This window comes from Bubalus kerabau, chromosome 7 (genome assembly GCF_029407905.1).
Source record: "Bubalus kerabau isolate K-KA32 ecotype Philippines breed swamp buffalo chromosome 7, PCC_UOA_SB_1v2, whole genome shotgun sequence".
NCBI lineage: Eukaryota > Metazoa > Chordata > Mammalia > Artiodactyla > Bovidae > Bubalus > Bubalus kerabau.
The window spans coordinates 59636893-59653824 of NC_073630.1; the positions used below are offsets into that span (position 1 = coordinate 59636893).

Below are 16932 nucleotides of genomic sequence, written 5' to 3' on the forward strand. Positions count from 1 at the left end.
GCTACTTATGTTCACCCTACCCTTCAAAGTGTAGTTTGAAACACAGTTTTCATGAAAGATGCCAAATCTTCTTTATTGATGCTCAAGGGTCATCCTGCCATTCCTTAAATTAACTGAGCTACCCCATGGGTTCCCAAACCACTGGAATTTGATTGTGTTACTGGTAAGTCTTGTTACCATGGCTCCCGACATATTCTGCCCTGGGCTCATTGTAAGGAGATTACAAGTGTACTTGTAAGGCTAATTTGAGACTGATTTTACCACCAGAAACTTCTGTATACATATTTAATATTCTTGGCCACTTTAGGGATAAAATAAGCTAAGTGGTATCATGCATATTTAATTGAGTGATCAATAACATTATTAAAATTACTTTTATTTAAGTTAACAAAATATAAAACTTCAAAGAGTGACATAGGATTATGCATACAGTTTCTTGATGGATGTGATTTTTACAGTTTTAGTATTTTTACTGCACTCGGCACTCTTCCAAGTGATTATTACTGTGCTCTTGAAACCAATGAGGTAACTGATGCATTTAACCACATTAAGACATAAGTAAACAAATGTTATTATGATTAATCTAAAAATAAACATCCTAATCTTACCTCAGTCTCTCTCCGGGCTTGGGTTGCATTTCTGTCATGCTGGATGGGAATCAGAGGCAAACCTCCAATTTTGGGATTTTTGGTTATAGAACGTTTTCGTTCCTTTCCAGCTGGTGGCCATATATCATTTTCATGCTGTGGAAACACAATTTCTTGCTGTGGGTGTGTGACTTTATTATGTGGTCCACCAAGTTTATAGTCACTGGGCTCCTTTCCCATCTATCCAAGTCAGGTGATCTGCTTTTCACGAGAAGGTTGTTTGTAATTATGATGTTGATTCTCATGGTAGCACCGCTTGAGGATGTAAAACTCTTAAGTGAACTGAGCTTTGAGGTCTCAGTTCAATTTCTAAGCTTCAGAAATATGCCTTCTGTACTACTTATTAAACCAAAAGGGGGAAAATATTTACAGAAACCAGTAAATCTCTTTGTAGAAGAAAAATAATATACCTGTCTACATTTCTAGGCCCTGTAATCAAAATAACTACACATTCATTTTCTCTTACCACTGAAGATAACTTTTAGTGTCAAAATAATTTGACATTATATATACCCTCAAGTCAACCTAAGGCATGGCTAGCAGAAAAATTATCTTTATGACCTTTTGAAAAATGTTTCAACTAATTGAATTCCAAAGAAATGTTACCTTGTACACAAACATTTCTACTGAAAATCTTTGTACAACAGAGTGTGTATTTGTGTTCAATTTGTTGACTACATATTCTGGCCAGTGAGCAATTATAGATATGACTGGAAAAAAGGTAATTTTGCAAAGGGGGGAAATACCCATGGGTAAAAATATAAGCTCTTGAATGATACATCCTTAAGATATACATATAAAAGAAAAATCTTTTAAAGACTTTTTATACTCCTCAGGGTAGATTAATTTTTCAGAAGCTGGGAGAAACAAATCGATTTTCAGACAGCATTCTATGAAAGAAATACAAAATATCAACCACACACAAGGAGAAGTTTACAGATGTTATGATGAAATGAAAACCATCTGGTAAACTATATCGCTAAATGCCTACTCATTCTTTTCCTCTACTCAAGACTGAACAGAGTTGTATTCTTATGTTGCAATTAGTATTTTAATGTTGTGTTTTATAGCAAAAGAACTATTTCAACAAACTTTATACTCACTATAAAACAGCAGCTAAGTTATATTGAAGGGCATACTGCTACATTTTGTGCTTACCAATATACAGGTATTATCTCATTTCGTCCTTAAGGATCCTACAGTGTATGCCCTGTTATTAATGGAGTTATTGCCTAGGCATCAAATCTACCCTTGAGTTTCACTGGAGTGCTTACTTTGGTTCAGCAAATCTGCAATGGTTATGCAATGTTTCAATCAGAAAGTTATAAGTTTCATATTTTTATATCACAGTCTTAAACTTGGTAAAGTAACTCATATTACAGAACTGGGACATTCCCAACATGTAAAGCTGGGAAGAAACTTATGGGAAGGAATTAGGTAACCCTATGAATGAATGCCTAGGCTTTTACTCACTGGTGTATAGTATATGTATTAAATGGTATTATTGCAAGAAATCTAAGAGCAAATGTAGTTTCTAGACACATTATTTTTTCTGACATGATATATATAATGCTGTGAATACTGGCTAATTAGTTTTCACTGGATTGATCCAAGAGGTAGCAATATTTTTCCCACCACAAATCTTAAGACATAAGTAATATGTTCAGATATCATTTATAGTTATGTATAAGTGACTTCAAAAAGTCATACTGCATGGAGCATATAGTTGAGGATCTTTTTATTATAACCAGTGATCACACCCTCAAATCTTCATTCCTGCCTCTCACTTTCTTTTTCTAATTTTCCCCCATGGCTTTACTGAGGTATAATTGACAAATAAAAGATGTTTAAAGTGTACAGCATGATGACTACATGCATACACTGTGAAAGGATTCCCCTCATCGAGTTAATCAACACATTTATCACCTCACATATGTATTTACCCACCCCACCCTCACTGCCTTTTTGGTTAGAATATTTGAGTTCTATTCTCTTAGAAAATTTAAATTTTATAATACAGTGTTATGAACTGCACTCACCATGTCACCTATTAGATCCTCAGATTTTATTCATCATGTATCCAAAAGTATATACCCTTTCACCAACCTCTTACTCCCACCCCCCACATCCCCTGGAAACCAGTGTCATATTCTATGAGTTTGACTTTAATGTGGGATACCATGCAATAATTGTCTGGCTTAATTCATTTAGCATAATGCCTTCCAGGTTCATTCATGTTGTCCCAAATGATAGACTTCCTTTTTAGGGCTGAATAATATTCCACTGTATATATGTATGAATACACATCTTCTTTATCCATTCATCCATCCATAGGTTATTCCCATACCATGCCTATGGTGAATAACGCTGCCATTAACAAGGTTCTGCCTCTTAATTTCTGACCTTGACATCTTTCAGATAACTTAGTTTAGCTTCATTCACTCTGAATATATGTTAGACTTCTTGAGACCTTCTATCCATTCTACTTTTCACATTTTTCCCCACTTCTTTCACAGTTTGGCTTAGATTTCATGGTCAATCAGTATACTCACCTCCTTATAAATCAAGGCTGGGCTGCTTCTGCTATCACACTTGCCTGATAAAACCCCAAGCATAGTAAAACCCAATTCTACTTACTCTGTGGGTAATTCCAAATTAATGGAGGCGAAAAAAGAATAGATCAGTCTGGAGATTCATCTCACTTTAAATTTATCCTGAAATTTCAAATGAGCCTTCAGCACTCCCTGGACATTCTACTATAGTACAACTAGCTTCCTCAGTTCTGAAGGTAATTTCTCACGTTTTATTCTGTCCCTGTACATGTAATATCCCTCCCAGACTCACATGTGGTGACCTCACTGATATAATAGAAAAATTATTAGTAATCATTCAATTTTCTCACCATGAGTTGTACCAATCTCTCTGCATCTCTAGCCATATAAACAAGGCTTCCTTCCCCTCCAATAACTATTTGCTTTGAATATAAATAATTCTTCCCCAGTCATATCTATAATTGCATAGTGGGTCAGAATATATAGTCAGCAAACCGAGAACAAATATGTCACACACTCTGTTGTATAATGAATTTTTTCTGCAATGATGAACACATGCAGTTGCTCACATTGCTTCAAATCTGCTCAAGGCCCCTGCTGGTTTAATATTCTCTCCTCTGATTCCTTGATAGAATTCTCTGCACCTATCACCTGGTTTTCCTGCTTTCTCAAAGATACTCATTTCTTTTGCTCAATTTTTCTCTTCTGTTTGACCTTTAAAGTTTGGGATGTCCTAGGGCTTATTTGTCTGACCTCCCTCTCTTGCTACAGCCCTCCCCTCACCAATTTTGTATTCTAATATTAGAATAATTCTAATATTCTCTCTGTATATTCTCTCTCTCATCTCACTGTAGCCTCTCATGGCATTTAATACAATCCAAATGCTGACTTCTGTCAAATTTACATCTCAGCCCCAAAGTTTTGCCTGAATTTTTGATCCATACATCTAAACCTGCCACTCAGCATATCCACTTGTATGTCCAGTGCACATCTCAAATTTCATGTGGCCCAAATAGAACTCTGTCTTCTTCTGCACTTCTGATAATATCACTTACATTCACCAGCTTCCAGAGGCCAAACAACTAGGACTCTTCATTTCTACTCCTCTCAAACTGCTATAGCTGATCAATTAGCTGCTGTCTTCTTCCACAAGGCTGTTCTTCCTGCTTCCATCTTTGACCCTTAAAGTGTAGCTCAGCAAAGGAACCATAATTACTTTTTCCCCATAATAAGAGCTGATTATATCTTTCCCTTGTTTCCCACTAAAATTCCTAAACTGGGTCTACATCATCTGTCCCCTGCCTTCCTCATCTCTTATGTCCTCTCCAAGATAGGCTTTCCTGATGTTCATGGAATAAGTCAAGATTATGTCCTTGCTGGCCCCAGCCCCTGGAATGTTCTAACTGTCCTACATACTTGGCTTCCTTATTTCAGACAGGTCTCAGTACACCTGTCAGCTACTCAGAAAGGTGTCGCCTGAGAATCCTTCTCAATCAATGCCCTCCTTACGTCAGTCACACTGGTTTTCCTTTCCCTGGCTTATTTCATTATTTTACCACACTAATATCTATTTGAAATTTTACCTGATTATTCTCTTTACTAGTTTAGAATACTAACTTGAGCATGTACTTTGTAAGATGTACTGGATCCTGTGATGCAGATAAACATGTAGTTCTAGTAAGACTGAGTCTTTCCTCTCACAGGGTTTACATTTTAGTAGGAAAGAAACTTAAATACACAAATGCTTTTTAGTTAGTATTACAATGTTCAAGTACAGGATGCTGAGGGTTCCTACAGCTCTAAGGTCTAATTGGTCTGAAGGTTAGGAAGATTTTTTTCTGAGGCTGTGACAGGTAAGCTGAAGACTTGTTGAGGCAAGGGTGAGAATGGGGATGGATATTAGAAAAGTATTCTGGGCACCAGAAAGAACTCATTGTTCACTGTTGGGTTTTGTGTGTGTGTGTATTAACATATATATTAACGTTTGCTACGTTCCTGTCTCTTTCCCCCTTGGAGGTGAACCATTAAATCCTCAAATCCAAAAGGACCTTTGTGTTTACCGTAATCCTAAGAAGTGGAATGAACTGAAGAAATGTAATTGGACTGAGTCTCTGGGGCCAGCACAACAAGGGACAGGCGAGGCAAGGAGAAATAACTTGGTGGTGAGAGCAGCCTTGGTTTCCTGGCTGTTTACACCTTGATTTTCAACTACAGCATCTAATGACTTCAGTCATAAAAACAGAAACATCAATGTAATTGTGCCATAACCAGATACTGTAACAGTTTTAGATTCTATGGTTCTAATTTTACTATTACTTCAAGCCCACTTTCTTTAAAGTAGGACTTGAATATCTAAATTTTTAAACAGTCACAAAAAAAGAAAAGGCTCTAAAAAGTTAGCCACTGGACTTTTTCTGGAAATGTATTCCCAGGTAGTAGTAGTAGGGTCAGGCTGAGAAAAGCTGTGTTTATTAACCACTGGAAAGGTTAATAAATTAAATGAACAGAGAAAATGGTTTTCAAAACAAGTAAGGACAAGATTTGAGGGCGAATTAACTTCTCACTTGTAAGAGAAACAGGGAAGCACACCCTTGGTAATAAAGAGTGGCAACTTAATCGTTACCAGTGAATTTCAATGCTGGGGAAGCATTGCTGGGATTCTGGCCAGACAAGGTTGGGGAAGAAACTAGTCCTATTAATGGGACTATTTTATCCTTCACTGCAAGAGTGAGTCCTCCAGTAGGGAGGAGACTAAATGGGAAATTGAGGGTAGGTGTTAGCCTCTGGGTTAAACCACTAACTAAATGTATGGTCCTAAGCAAATCACTGAGCCTTTTGTAAACTTTGTTTTCTTATCTATAAGCAGTATCATGCACAATTTGTTGTGAGGAAAATACATGAATTACACAGTATGTATTAAAGAAATGTAGGTTCCCATCCTTGTTTTTGGAAAAGCAGGAGGCCACGGGGAGAACAGGAAGGAAAAGAGCAAATAAGATCATCTATACCATTTTTCTAGATGATCTTATTTGTCAAGCAGAAATAGAGATGCAGACACAGAAGAAATAGATGAATACTAAGGGGGAAATGAGGGGGGTTGGAGTGGCATGGGAGGAATTGAGATTGGGACTGACACTGTGTAGAGGAGATAACTAATGAGAACATACTGGATAGCACAGGGAACTCTACTTTATGCACCGTGGAAACCTGAATAGGAAGGGAGCCCAAGAGGGAGAGTATATGTATGTATGTATGGTGATTAACTTTGCTATAGTGGAAACTAACACAACATTGTAAAGCCACTGTCTTCTAATAAAAAATTGGAAAAATGAAAAGAACACATTTTCTAAACACAGATCCAATGGGACTCTGGAGGACAAGAGCTCAGACAAGCCCCTCTTTTTTATTCTACCATCTTGAAGCCAGATGCCGCCCCACGCTGAGGAGCCGCTGGGCTGGGGAAAAAAGATGCCTCAACAAAGAGTAAACTTTCTCTTACAGAATAGTGGGTAAATCTGGGTCCTCATGTATTTAAAAAATCATGAGAAAATACAAGTATACACAAAAGTCTCATTAAAAATTCTTTGGAAACTACAACCACACTAACATTTCCTATAAACAGTTGTCACACTTTACTAGATAGGTGAAATAGGTATCATACCTGGGCGATAAAGATATTGGCCATCCACTCCGTTTGAGTTTGTGAACTCTCACAACACAGGTGCCTATAAGACAAGGTTTATAAAATATATAATTCAAAAGGACAAAGGAATTTTCCAGTGTATTTATTTGGCAAGTATGTGATTAAGTGATCAGAAATCTCTTTGGGTTTCCCCTAATTAATGACATAATGCAATCAAACTGGAAGTATTTCAGTACAAGTTGCTTCAGGCTTCTGCTATCAAAACAGTAGTATAAATATGCTAGTTTAACCAAAATATAAATAAAGGCTTTGAAAACTGCCAAAAAATGATAAGCGGTATTTTTTGGAAATGCAGAAAGGTCAGTGTCATTTACTTTTTCAGGTACATGATGGTAAAATACTTTTTCCCCCAGAAACTGAGCCTAAGAAAAAAAAGTGTATATTTTCTTAAGAGCAGATTTTTTAGACACAGTCCATGTGATTATAAACATTAATACCCAACAAGACTCATGAAAAATGAGCTAAATGAAAAAAACCACTGCATGTCCAATAACACTGATTCAGTAACCTATTGAAAACCTACACAAAACAGAGATCTTGCCTTCAAGGTTCACAGTCTATTAGGAAAGCCAGGAATGTAAACAAACTACAATACAGCAAGGGGAAAAAAAAGTAAAGTTGAACACAAATACAGAAACAGCACACTTAGGGATGAGGTGGAAAATCTTGTAACTGATGTTAGAATGGCATAATTTCAAAGTAGTTATTTTTATATCCTTATTAATAATTTAGAAAAATGTTAGAATGAAACGTCTAAAAATAATCCTTGCTTCTTCCATTAGATTCTCATGAAGACAGTTGTCCCTTCCTATTGCCAAGTCCAAGAAAACTGTTCCCTCTACAAATCATTTTAGTTATGGATCCACCAGCACAAAATACTGTAGATGTAAAGAAGAAATAAATGGATTAGACAGGAAAGTTATCTGATAAGACTTTCTCCGTCATTTCAGCTATGGTTTGAATAAAAAATGACAGCTGAGTCTGCCAGATCAGCAGGAAGAAGATAAAAGTGATGAGGGAAGGGGGAGCATACACTATGGAAGAAGGTTCAGTGAAGACAGCACGGATATTAAGCATATGATATGAAGCAGGAAGGCATGTATAGTGAATTAGAAACAGATTGTTTTATCATTAAGTAAAAATGTGGGAAAGTCACAGGAGATACATATTAAAGGACTTCATGTGCTGTGCCAATAATCCTATACTTTATTCTACATTTTGGATTCATAGATGAGTTAAAACAGAAAAGAAATATGATAGATTTTAGAAAATCTCTTCAGTGCTGGGTGGAGAATGTGCCAAATGGATGAAGGCTCCAAGGATAGAGGGTGTGGGTGGATCAGAGAATTAAGAGGCAGATCTGGTATGGATGAGACACAGGGAGATGAGGGAGAAGGAGACATCTAGTCCAGTCTCTATGGAGAGTGGCCAGATCCTGGTGACATCAATGGAAAGAAGTACTCTACAGAAAGAACCGATTTGAAGCCAAGGTCTTTTCTTTAAATTTGAGTTTTGCAGAGTTCTTATCCTTAATTTAAAACTGAGTTTTGTCTGCTTATCCCTTAAAACCAGAGATTCCACATTTATATAATAACTAGTAAGAAATCATATGTAGTTTTTCTTGAGGTGTTGGCAAATAGGATACATGAGACTTAAACAGATATAAACCCTGAAGCAAACCTCCTATTCTCTTTTTAGGCTCAAGGTATTTAGAAAAGAGTTTGACTTCACTTAAAAGAAATGTTTCTTATCTCTAGATCTATCTGCCAAATAACATTATTTACTGTCGTTATCATCAATATATCAAATCCAAAATCTGTTAGCTGTTAACTTACCAGTGATGTTTTTCAGAATATGCTGTCAATCCCCAGCTGCATCATATTGGGGGGAAAAAACACATATACATGTTAAAAATGATCCATTTTATGAGACAATACACAGGATGAAATTTTAAGGAGGTAATGTTTAATGGTGGGAAAGCATAACAGAATTGATATCCACAAGTGATGATTCGCTGGGTATGATGGATATTGAGGGATTTGGCTATAAATTTATAGATATGTTGAAAGGACACGGGGGATGGGGGTCTCATGATGTTATGAGGCAGTGGGGATATTCTGGGCTGAGTAAGGACAGATGTCTAGAAAAATGGCCAAAATAAAATACACATATTGACTTACTGATATTGTGAGAAATTTTAAAGAATGTACACCTGTGGCAGATTCATGTTGATGTATGGCAAAACCAATACAATATTGTAAAGTAATTAGCCTCCAATTAAAATAAATAAATTTAATTTAAAAAAACAAAAGAATGTACCAGCCACAATACAGATACATGTGCTGGGCTGAGAAATTAAGCACAGAGGCAAAAGTGAGTACAATAGACTCTGAAATCATATACAGTTTATTAAAATGATGTTTCATGATATTAAAAGTATGAGTAAAAACTTTAATTAGCTAATCAAAGTAATCTGTGATGAATAAGTGTGGTATAACTCAAATGCTGGGTTGGTTCAAGTACTAGTGAGAAGCATAATGTTTAAAGAGTCCACTTTCTCTCTACCACCCATGTGCTGTGAGGTTTTGCCAAATTCAGTACAACAAAGAGGGCAAATTATAGAGCCAGGGCCAAGATGTTCTAAAAGCAACAAATATCATATATTAATGCATATGTATGGAATCTAGAAAAACAGTATTGATGAACCTGTTTATGAAGAAGAAATGGAGATGCAGATGTAGACAATGGACTGGTGGACACAGCAGGGGAAGGAAGGACAGACTGAGAAAGTAATATTGACATATATACACTATCATGTGAAAAATAGGTAACTGGTGGGAAGCTGCTCTATAACAAGTGAGCCCAGCCTGGAGCTCTGTGACAACCTAGAGGCATGGGATGGGAAAAGGAAATATATATGTATGAATATATAAAAAACAAATATATATATTTCTGATTTATTTTGATACATTCCAGAAACCCCCACAACACTGTAAAGCAATTATCTTCCAGTTTAAAAAAAAGCCAAGAAGGATGGAGGGCAGCATTTTTCTTCCTCTGGGTAGACTGACTGACTGGAACATTCTGTGACTGAGCAGGGAAAGGGATGTGGAGAAACCCATGTATTTCCCAGTTGTGAGGGCCTTCTGGGGATTTCTTGTTCTACACAGAGGAGATGCAATTCCTCAGGAGCTTGACTTGAGTGGGAACATCATCATCTCTCCGTATCCACCCACCCAGGTCCCCTGCCACATGTTTGTGGCAACTTAAGGAACCTGTCTAAAGCTTAGCTTATGAAGAGTCAGACTAATGCCATTGATCCCTAAATCCTTGGACAGGTTTTCCTGTAACTTTCTCAACAGCTCTGCCCTTCCAAGCTTTACCTTGTTGGAGGCTTCATCTTCTTTTTCACTCCAAGATAAAACTTCACTGAACTGAGAGAAAACATTTTGTCAGGTTTGCTACTCTGTAAAGGAAAACAAAATAATTTGCAATTAAAAAGATTTTATAAATGTCCTTTTATTTTCCTTGAGTATTAAGAATAGAGTTTAGAATGTTTAGTTTCACAAATATTTCATGAATATCATACCAAATTTTTGGTAAATGAAGATTGTGTTGGTTACAATGTTGTAAATTTAAATAAATGATCCTGTATATATATGTATGATTACATATGTGTGCATATATCTGTACAAACACAAACAGTAATTCCTTATTCAAAACACTTGGGACTTATGAGAACTGATGATGGGTTTTTTTTTTTCATATTTAAAAAATACATATGCAGTATATTTTGTAACTCTACAATCTCATCGGTGTTGCCTGGGGTAGCACCCACCCTATATTCAAATAGATTCATATTCTCTACAAAAATGCATGACATTTCATATAAATGTGAATAAATAAAGGCCATAAGTATTGTTATGGTCTGAATGTTCATATCCCCACACCCCCAAACTGAAATATAATCCACAGCATGAAGGTATTTGGAGGTGATGGCTTTGGATGGTTAATTGAGTCATGAGATTAACTGTTTTCACTACGTGAGGATATGAGAAGTGGGCAGTCTACAACCTGGAAGAAGATTCTAACTAGAACCTGACCACACTGGCACCCTAATCTCAGGCCCTCAGCCTCTGGAACTGGAGGAATAAATTTCTGTTTTTATAAGCCACCCAGTCTGTGGTAGTTAGCCTGAACAGACTAAGACAAATATCTTTATGTTGGTATAGGTCAAGTTTTGCCACCAAATGAGTTATGATTTTCTGTACTTTTTGGATTTTGGAACTACAAATCTATGTAGGCATAGACTATCTCAAATATCCATATTGAAAATTTTCACTAATAACTCACAAAAGAGACTATTAAAAAGAATATACATTTGCTTTTAGATCAATTATATATTTTCGGTACACATCCCAACATATTTATCTGATTAAGATGAAAAAATTCAAATCCTTGAACCACCAGGAAAAGTATCTGACAGAGGAAAAATTTCAATCATTATATTCTAATTTAATATCAAAGCATATACACATATTATTGTTGGATAGCCTGCAATAGATTTTATAAAGATAATAGCCATGAACATGGTAATTAGAAAAAGCTTTCCCAATATCCTAAAAATTTTCAAGGAAATCACTTTTTTCAACCTGGTATGCAGACAGCATTTATAACTAAGAGCAACGGGTCTTGGGTCAGAGACCTGGGTGCAAATCTGGCTTGCTACCTACTAGCTTGTAACCTCACATTACTGCTCTCTGCTCTTGTATCTTATTTGTAAACAGGAATAATAAACATACTATCTCACAGAGTTATTATGAAGATTAAATGATAAAGGGTTACTGTGAAGGGTTATTGTACAAATTAAATAAGAAAAGTACTTTTAAAGAGTTTAGTCCAGTAAATGGCCAAATACTAAGGGCACAGCAAATTACAGCTATTATTACAAATTTAGAACACAGTGCTTCATAGAAATCGATAACAAGTTGTTAGAGCCCTAGAAAAATGCACAAAAGCCCATTCAGCAAGTATATAGCTCAAATCAGTCCTAAGTTTTATAAAAGTTAAACTATTACTATAAATTCTTTTCCTTATGAAAGCAGTTGAATTTGAAAGCATAAAGGGTGGAAAATACAACAATTTTTATAAAATTAAAAATTGGTTTCCATGGAGAAAACAGGTTAGGAGAATGTAGAGGAAATGTAGAGAAAAAAGTGAGCAGGAAGAAGATCCTGGATAATGCTTTGGTGACCAGTGTTCTCTGTGGCAGCAATGATAAGGCTTGAAATTTACATGGTGAATTTATTCCTAGTCACCCTTATCACTGAGTTTGCTATTATTATCATGGCACATAATTTTAAAAATACTTTGGTTCTTTTTTTTTTTTTTTCTGTATGGCTAGATTTCTTGAAATGGTATCACAGAGCCAAAGGCTAGGACATGATTAACAATAAGATTTTGCAAAATTGATAGGGTATATTTACTTACAGTTAAACATATATTTCTGCATTTACTAGCAGTTTTCAGTTTTGACTTGATCAACAATTTATCCATTTATTTATACATTTACTTATTGACATTAGTTCTTTATATACCAAATAGGAAATTGCCTTATCTTTTTAAATGAAATAGTCTACACTAGTTGGTCACTGTTTACTTTTATTTTTATAAAGTCAAGTATGTTGATGTCTTTTGAACTATTACTTCAAGTTTAAAGGGTTCCCCACATATCTGATAAATAGTTGCATAGCCATGGAGCTTGAAGGGTTGCTATTTGTCCAAGTTTTAATTCTTTTATCAATCTGGTATATTTTACACACAGAATAGATGAGAATTTAAGTTGAAAAATTTCTGTTAACAATTGGGTTTCCCTGGTGGCTCAGAGGCAAAGAATCTACCTGCCCAGGCAGGAGACCATGAGGAGACACAGGTTCGATCCCTGGATCAGGAAGATCCCCTGGAGAAGGAAATGGCAACCCACTCCAGTATCCTTGCCTGGGAAATGCCATAGGCGGAGGAGCCTGGCAGGCTACAGTCCATGGGGTCACAAAGAGTCAGATATGACTTAGCCACTGAACAACAAAGCAATTTACTATATAAATTTTCTTTAGACATGCATTTATGACATATTTATCAAAACAATTATGATAATTACATTTTTTTTAACCTCACTTTATGTTACCGTTGCTATCTCTGTTCATTTTTATGCCACAATATGAACTAAGCTATTTTAGTTTTACTGTATGAATAAACAGTTGGGTGCAAAATACTTGACAGTGATTTTACTTTTTATATCTCTAAAATGTTTGCAAGTATTCCTAATTCCTTTCTGTTTACCCTTTGAGATGAGCTGTCAAATCATTTTTTCCAAGTTCTAAAAGTTATTTTCTTTGGGATTTTGAAAACATTAATAATTACATTAAACCTACAGATCAATATTAGTAGACTTTACATTAATTTTCACCCATTTCTATTAGTGTAGTTCTGTAGCTTTCTTCATGTCAGCCTCTTCTTGTTAAGGTCATTTTTCTGGTATTTCATGTGTTTGGTTTTGGGGTATCTGTATTTTAGCTTGCTACTTTACTGAATATTCAGGATTAACACTTTAAGACTGATATGGAAGAGTGAGGTAGTTTTTTAAGGCCGTAAGTTTTCTATACAGGAAAGAGTCAAGGAGACGAGAACATAGGAGTGTATATAGTAGCAGAGACTCCTGGACACCTTCATCAGAGGTTCAGCCAGATTATAGCTGAGGCTCACATCCCTCCTCAGGGACGTGACTGCTTAGACTGCTGGTCCCTTGGACTCAGTCCCAAAGGAAGCAGTAGCAGAGTCAGGCGAGAGGCTGTAATTCCAGCAGGACAGGTAAGAAGGGACCTGCACATCTGAGAATAAGGAGCACCTGTGTCTGATCTAGGTGCATGCATGTGTGTGCTCAGTTGCTCAGTTGTGTCTGACTCTTTGTGACCCCATGGACTGTAACCCACCAGGACCCTCTGTCCATGGAGATTCTCCAGGCAAGAATACTGGAATAGGTTGCCATGCCCTCCTCCAGGGGATCTTCCCAACCCAGGGATCAGACCTGCATCTCCTGTGTCTCCTAAATTGGCAGGCGGATTCTTTACTGCTGTACGATTAGTCTTATTTATACAGGACATTGGTAAGCCCAGGACTGTCTACATTTTGAAATATTGTTGGCAATAGATTGAGAGTCTGAAGTAATACAACTGATTGCCAAGCCACTCTGGACACTCCAGCTCATTATTTTATGTTCTATCCTGTGCAACGAGAACACAGACGACATAATTTGAGAGGAGTTCAGCCATCGTCGAAAGAAACCCTTTTCAGTTTCAATCTTCAAAATGAATAAGCATAAGCAGGACCTGTTAGGATTCTAATACAAAGTTTTTTAAAAGAAATCTCATTTACCATGATAACTTTACTATTGGCTTATTACAACTCTTTTAGTATGTGTGCTTTCTGGAGAACTTCTTCAAAAAGTTCAAGTGTTATGAAGTACGTAATATGTTGCTTCAGGCACTGTATTTCAAAGAAAAATTTTAATTGAATCAATTAAATTAGCGTGCTTAAAAAATTATCTTTGTTACTGAGAAGAATTTGCTTATTAGTGCATGTAAATTTTAACAACCATCCCCTCCCCATTTGCTTTTTTTTTTTTGACACCATTAACAGTATAATGGTAATATTCTTTGAAACTTCTAACCTTTTATGTAAATCAAGTCTGAAAACATTTTAATTAATATTTTCTGTGCAGGAAAAACTCTCAAAACAAAATATATCTTCCCCTGTGTATTACTCTAATTTGTTGTTAATGAGCATTCATAAATTATCTCTAATTAACACACAGTCTCTTTAAATATACTTTTCAATTTGTAATTTCTACTCTCTTCTCAGTAAATCATTTTCTAAATATATACAAGCACACATATATTAAGGGCAACTGTCAAAACCAGAGTCAAATCTGTATTCAGATAAATTTGAGGATTTTTACTATTGATTATTTACTGTAAACTCATTTGAAAAGCAAACATTGCCAATGACTTGGCCATCAATATTAAAAGCGAACGACCAGCAACATGCACAAATAACCAACAAAATAACACCATGAAAATAAGAGTGGTTTGAGTTTAAAGGAAAACCATGTCCCTCATCTGCCTGCCTTACTGTGCAAATGAAAGTGTCAGTCACATTAACTGATTCTGACAGATGCATAAAGACAACTTTCAAACAGTTAACACTATAATTCCATAACCTAAGGTCGCTGTGATAGAAACAAAATGTGTTCAGTGTCTTTAAAGAACATTCTTTCTGAGAGATACTGTATGATCTCATTTACATGTATTGAACAGAATCTAAAAAAGTCAGACTCACAAAGAAGCAGGGAGTAGAATGGTGGTTTCCAGGGACTGGGACTGAGGGAAATGGGAAAGTGTTGATAAGTGGGTACTAAATTTCAGTTGTGCAGAAAGAATAGGTCCTCGAAATCTAAGTATAGCATGGTGACAACAGTTAATGGTACTGTATTGTATACTTGAAATCTGCCAAGGGAGTAGATCTTAAATGTTCTTACCACAAATACACACAAAACTATATGAGGTAATGACTATTAATTCATTCATTAATTAGCTTAGATTGTGGTCATCATTTCACAATGTATATGTATATCAAAAACATCATATTTTTATAACAAATGCAATTTTTGTCAATTATACTTCAATAAACATGGGGAAAATATTGCAAATGTAAAAAAAAAGAACTTTCAGATGAGCACTCAGTCCTACCACTGTCTACCGATTTGTATGACTTATTTTAGATTAAGCAGAATGATGCTTTCAAAAAGATACATATTCATAAAAATCATTCTGTTAAGGGATGAGATTATTTAACTCAATTATAAAATCATTTCATCTAAAAAAAATAATATCTCCATGTACAGGCTTCCTTGTGGCAGATTTTTTAATTTATACCAGCTTGGGGAAAAACAGTATAAGAAACTAAATTGTATGAAGTGTCCTATTTGGAAATACTTGGTACTATTAAAATGAAAAACACTATCCTCTTTAAGTAAAATTCTGTCAGAAAAAACACAGGGCTAAAATAATACAAACGCTTTTCTTTAGTGAGTCCATGCATAAAACCTTTAAATGAGACACCTGGGAGTTGATTCTGACTCGACTGCTTACTGGCTATGTGATCCTGAGCAAGTTATGTAATATCTTGGTAGACTCCATTTCTTCATCTGTTAAGGGGGATAATTATAGTGCTACTTTTATAGGATTATTGAAAATATAAAGTGAGATAAGTGAAATGTGCAGAACTCTGCTTTTTGTGGATTAACCACTTGAATGTTAGATGGGGCCCTCGACTGCACTGGTATTGATACTAGCTGTTTTTAGAACCTTCTGTTGCTACACAGTGGACGTGTCAGTTCCTTAATGAAACTAAAAAGTCCAGGATGATTTTAAATTACACTAAGTAAATACCCAACTACAAAGGTGACCATTAACCAGCATATAAATGGAAGGACCGGGATGAAGGAAATGAGTCTAATGAAGATCAAGGTGGGTGGCTCACTGAAGAAACCCCAACAGGATTCAACCAGATTCAGGTCTTAGATGCTAGAACTTCAGTTGTGAGGTTTAGCATTTCCTTTCACAAACACAAACCTACAGTTCATGAACTTTACAATGTGATGTGTTGGGGGCTTCCTTGCTGGTCTAGTGGTTGAGAATCTACCTGCCAGTATGGGGGACACAGGTTCGATTCCTCGTTTGGGAAGACCACACATGCCACAGAGCAACTAAGTTACCTGTGTGCCACAACCACTGAGCTAGCGCCTTAGAGCTCACAAGCCTCAACTATTGAGCCCACATGCCACTACTATTCACGCCCGTGCATCTAGAGCCTGTGCATGGCAACAAGAGAAACCACCACAATGAGAATCCTGCATACCACAATTAGAGAAAGCTCACACAGCAACGAAGACCCAGCACAGACAAAAATAATG

At 36.1% G+C, this 16932-nt stretch overlaps 1 protein-coding gene across 17 annotated transcripts in view; it reads right to left on the reverse strand.

Annotated features, from left to right (window-relative positions):
- Positions 1-16932, reverse strand: part of ARAP2 (ArfGAP with RhoGAP domain, ankyrin repeat and PH domain 2) — a 573065-nt gene that overhangs the window by 8532 nt on the left and 547601 nt on the right. For 15 of the 17 annotated variants that reach the window (XM_055588221.1, XM_055588229.1, XM_055588224.1 and 12 more), the window contains 4 exons: positions 10286-10368; positions 8738-8773; positions 6861-6924; positions 609-743 (listed from right to left, as the gene is read on the reverse strand). In XM_055588221.1, coding sequence (XP_055444196.1) covers positions 609-743; positions 6861-6924; positions 8738-8773; positions 10286-10368 — 318 coding nt within the window. Of the gene's footprint in view, positions 1-608; positions 744-2894; positions 3000-6860; positions 6925-8737; positions 8774-10285; positions 10369-16932 lie in introns of those variants that run through there. The other 2 variants (XM_055588236.1, XM_055588238.1) reach the window with 2 other exon arrangements.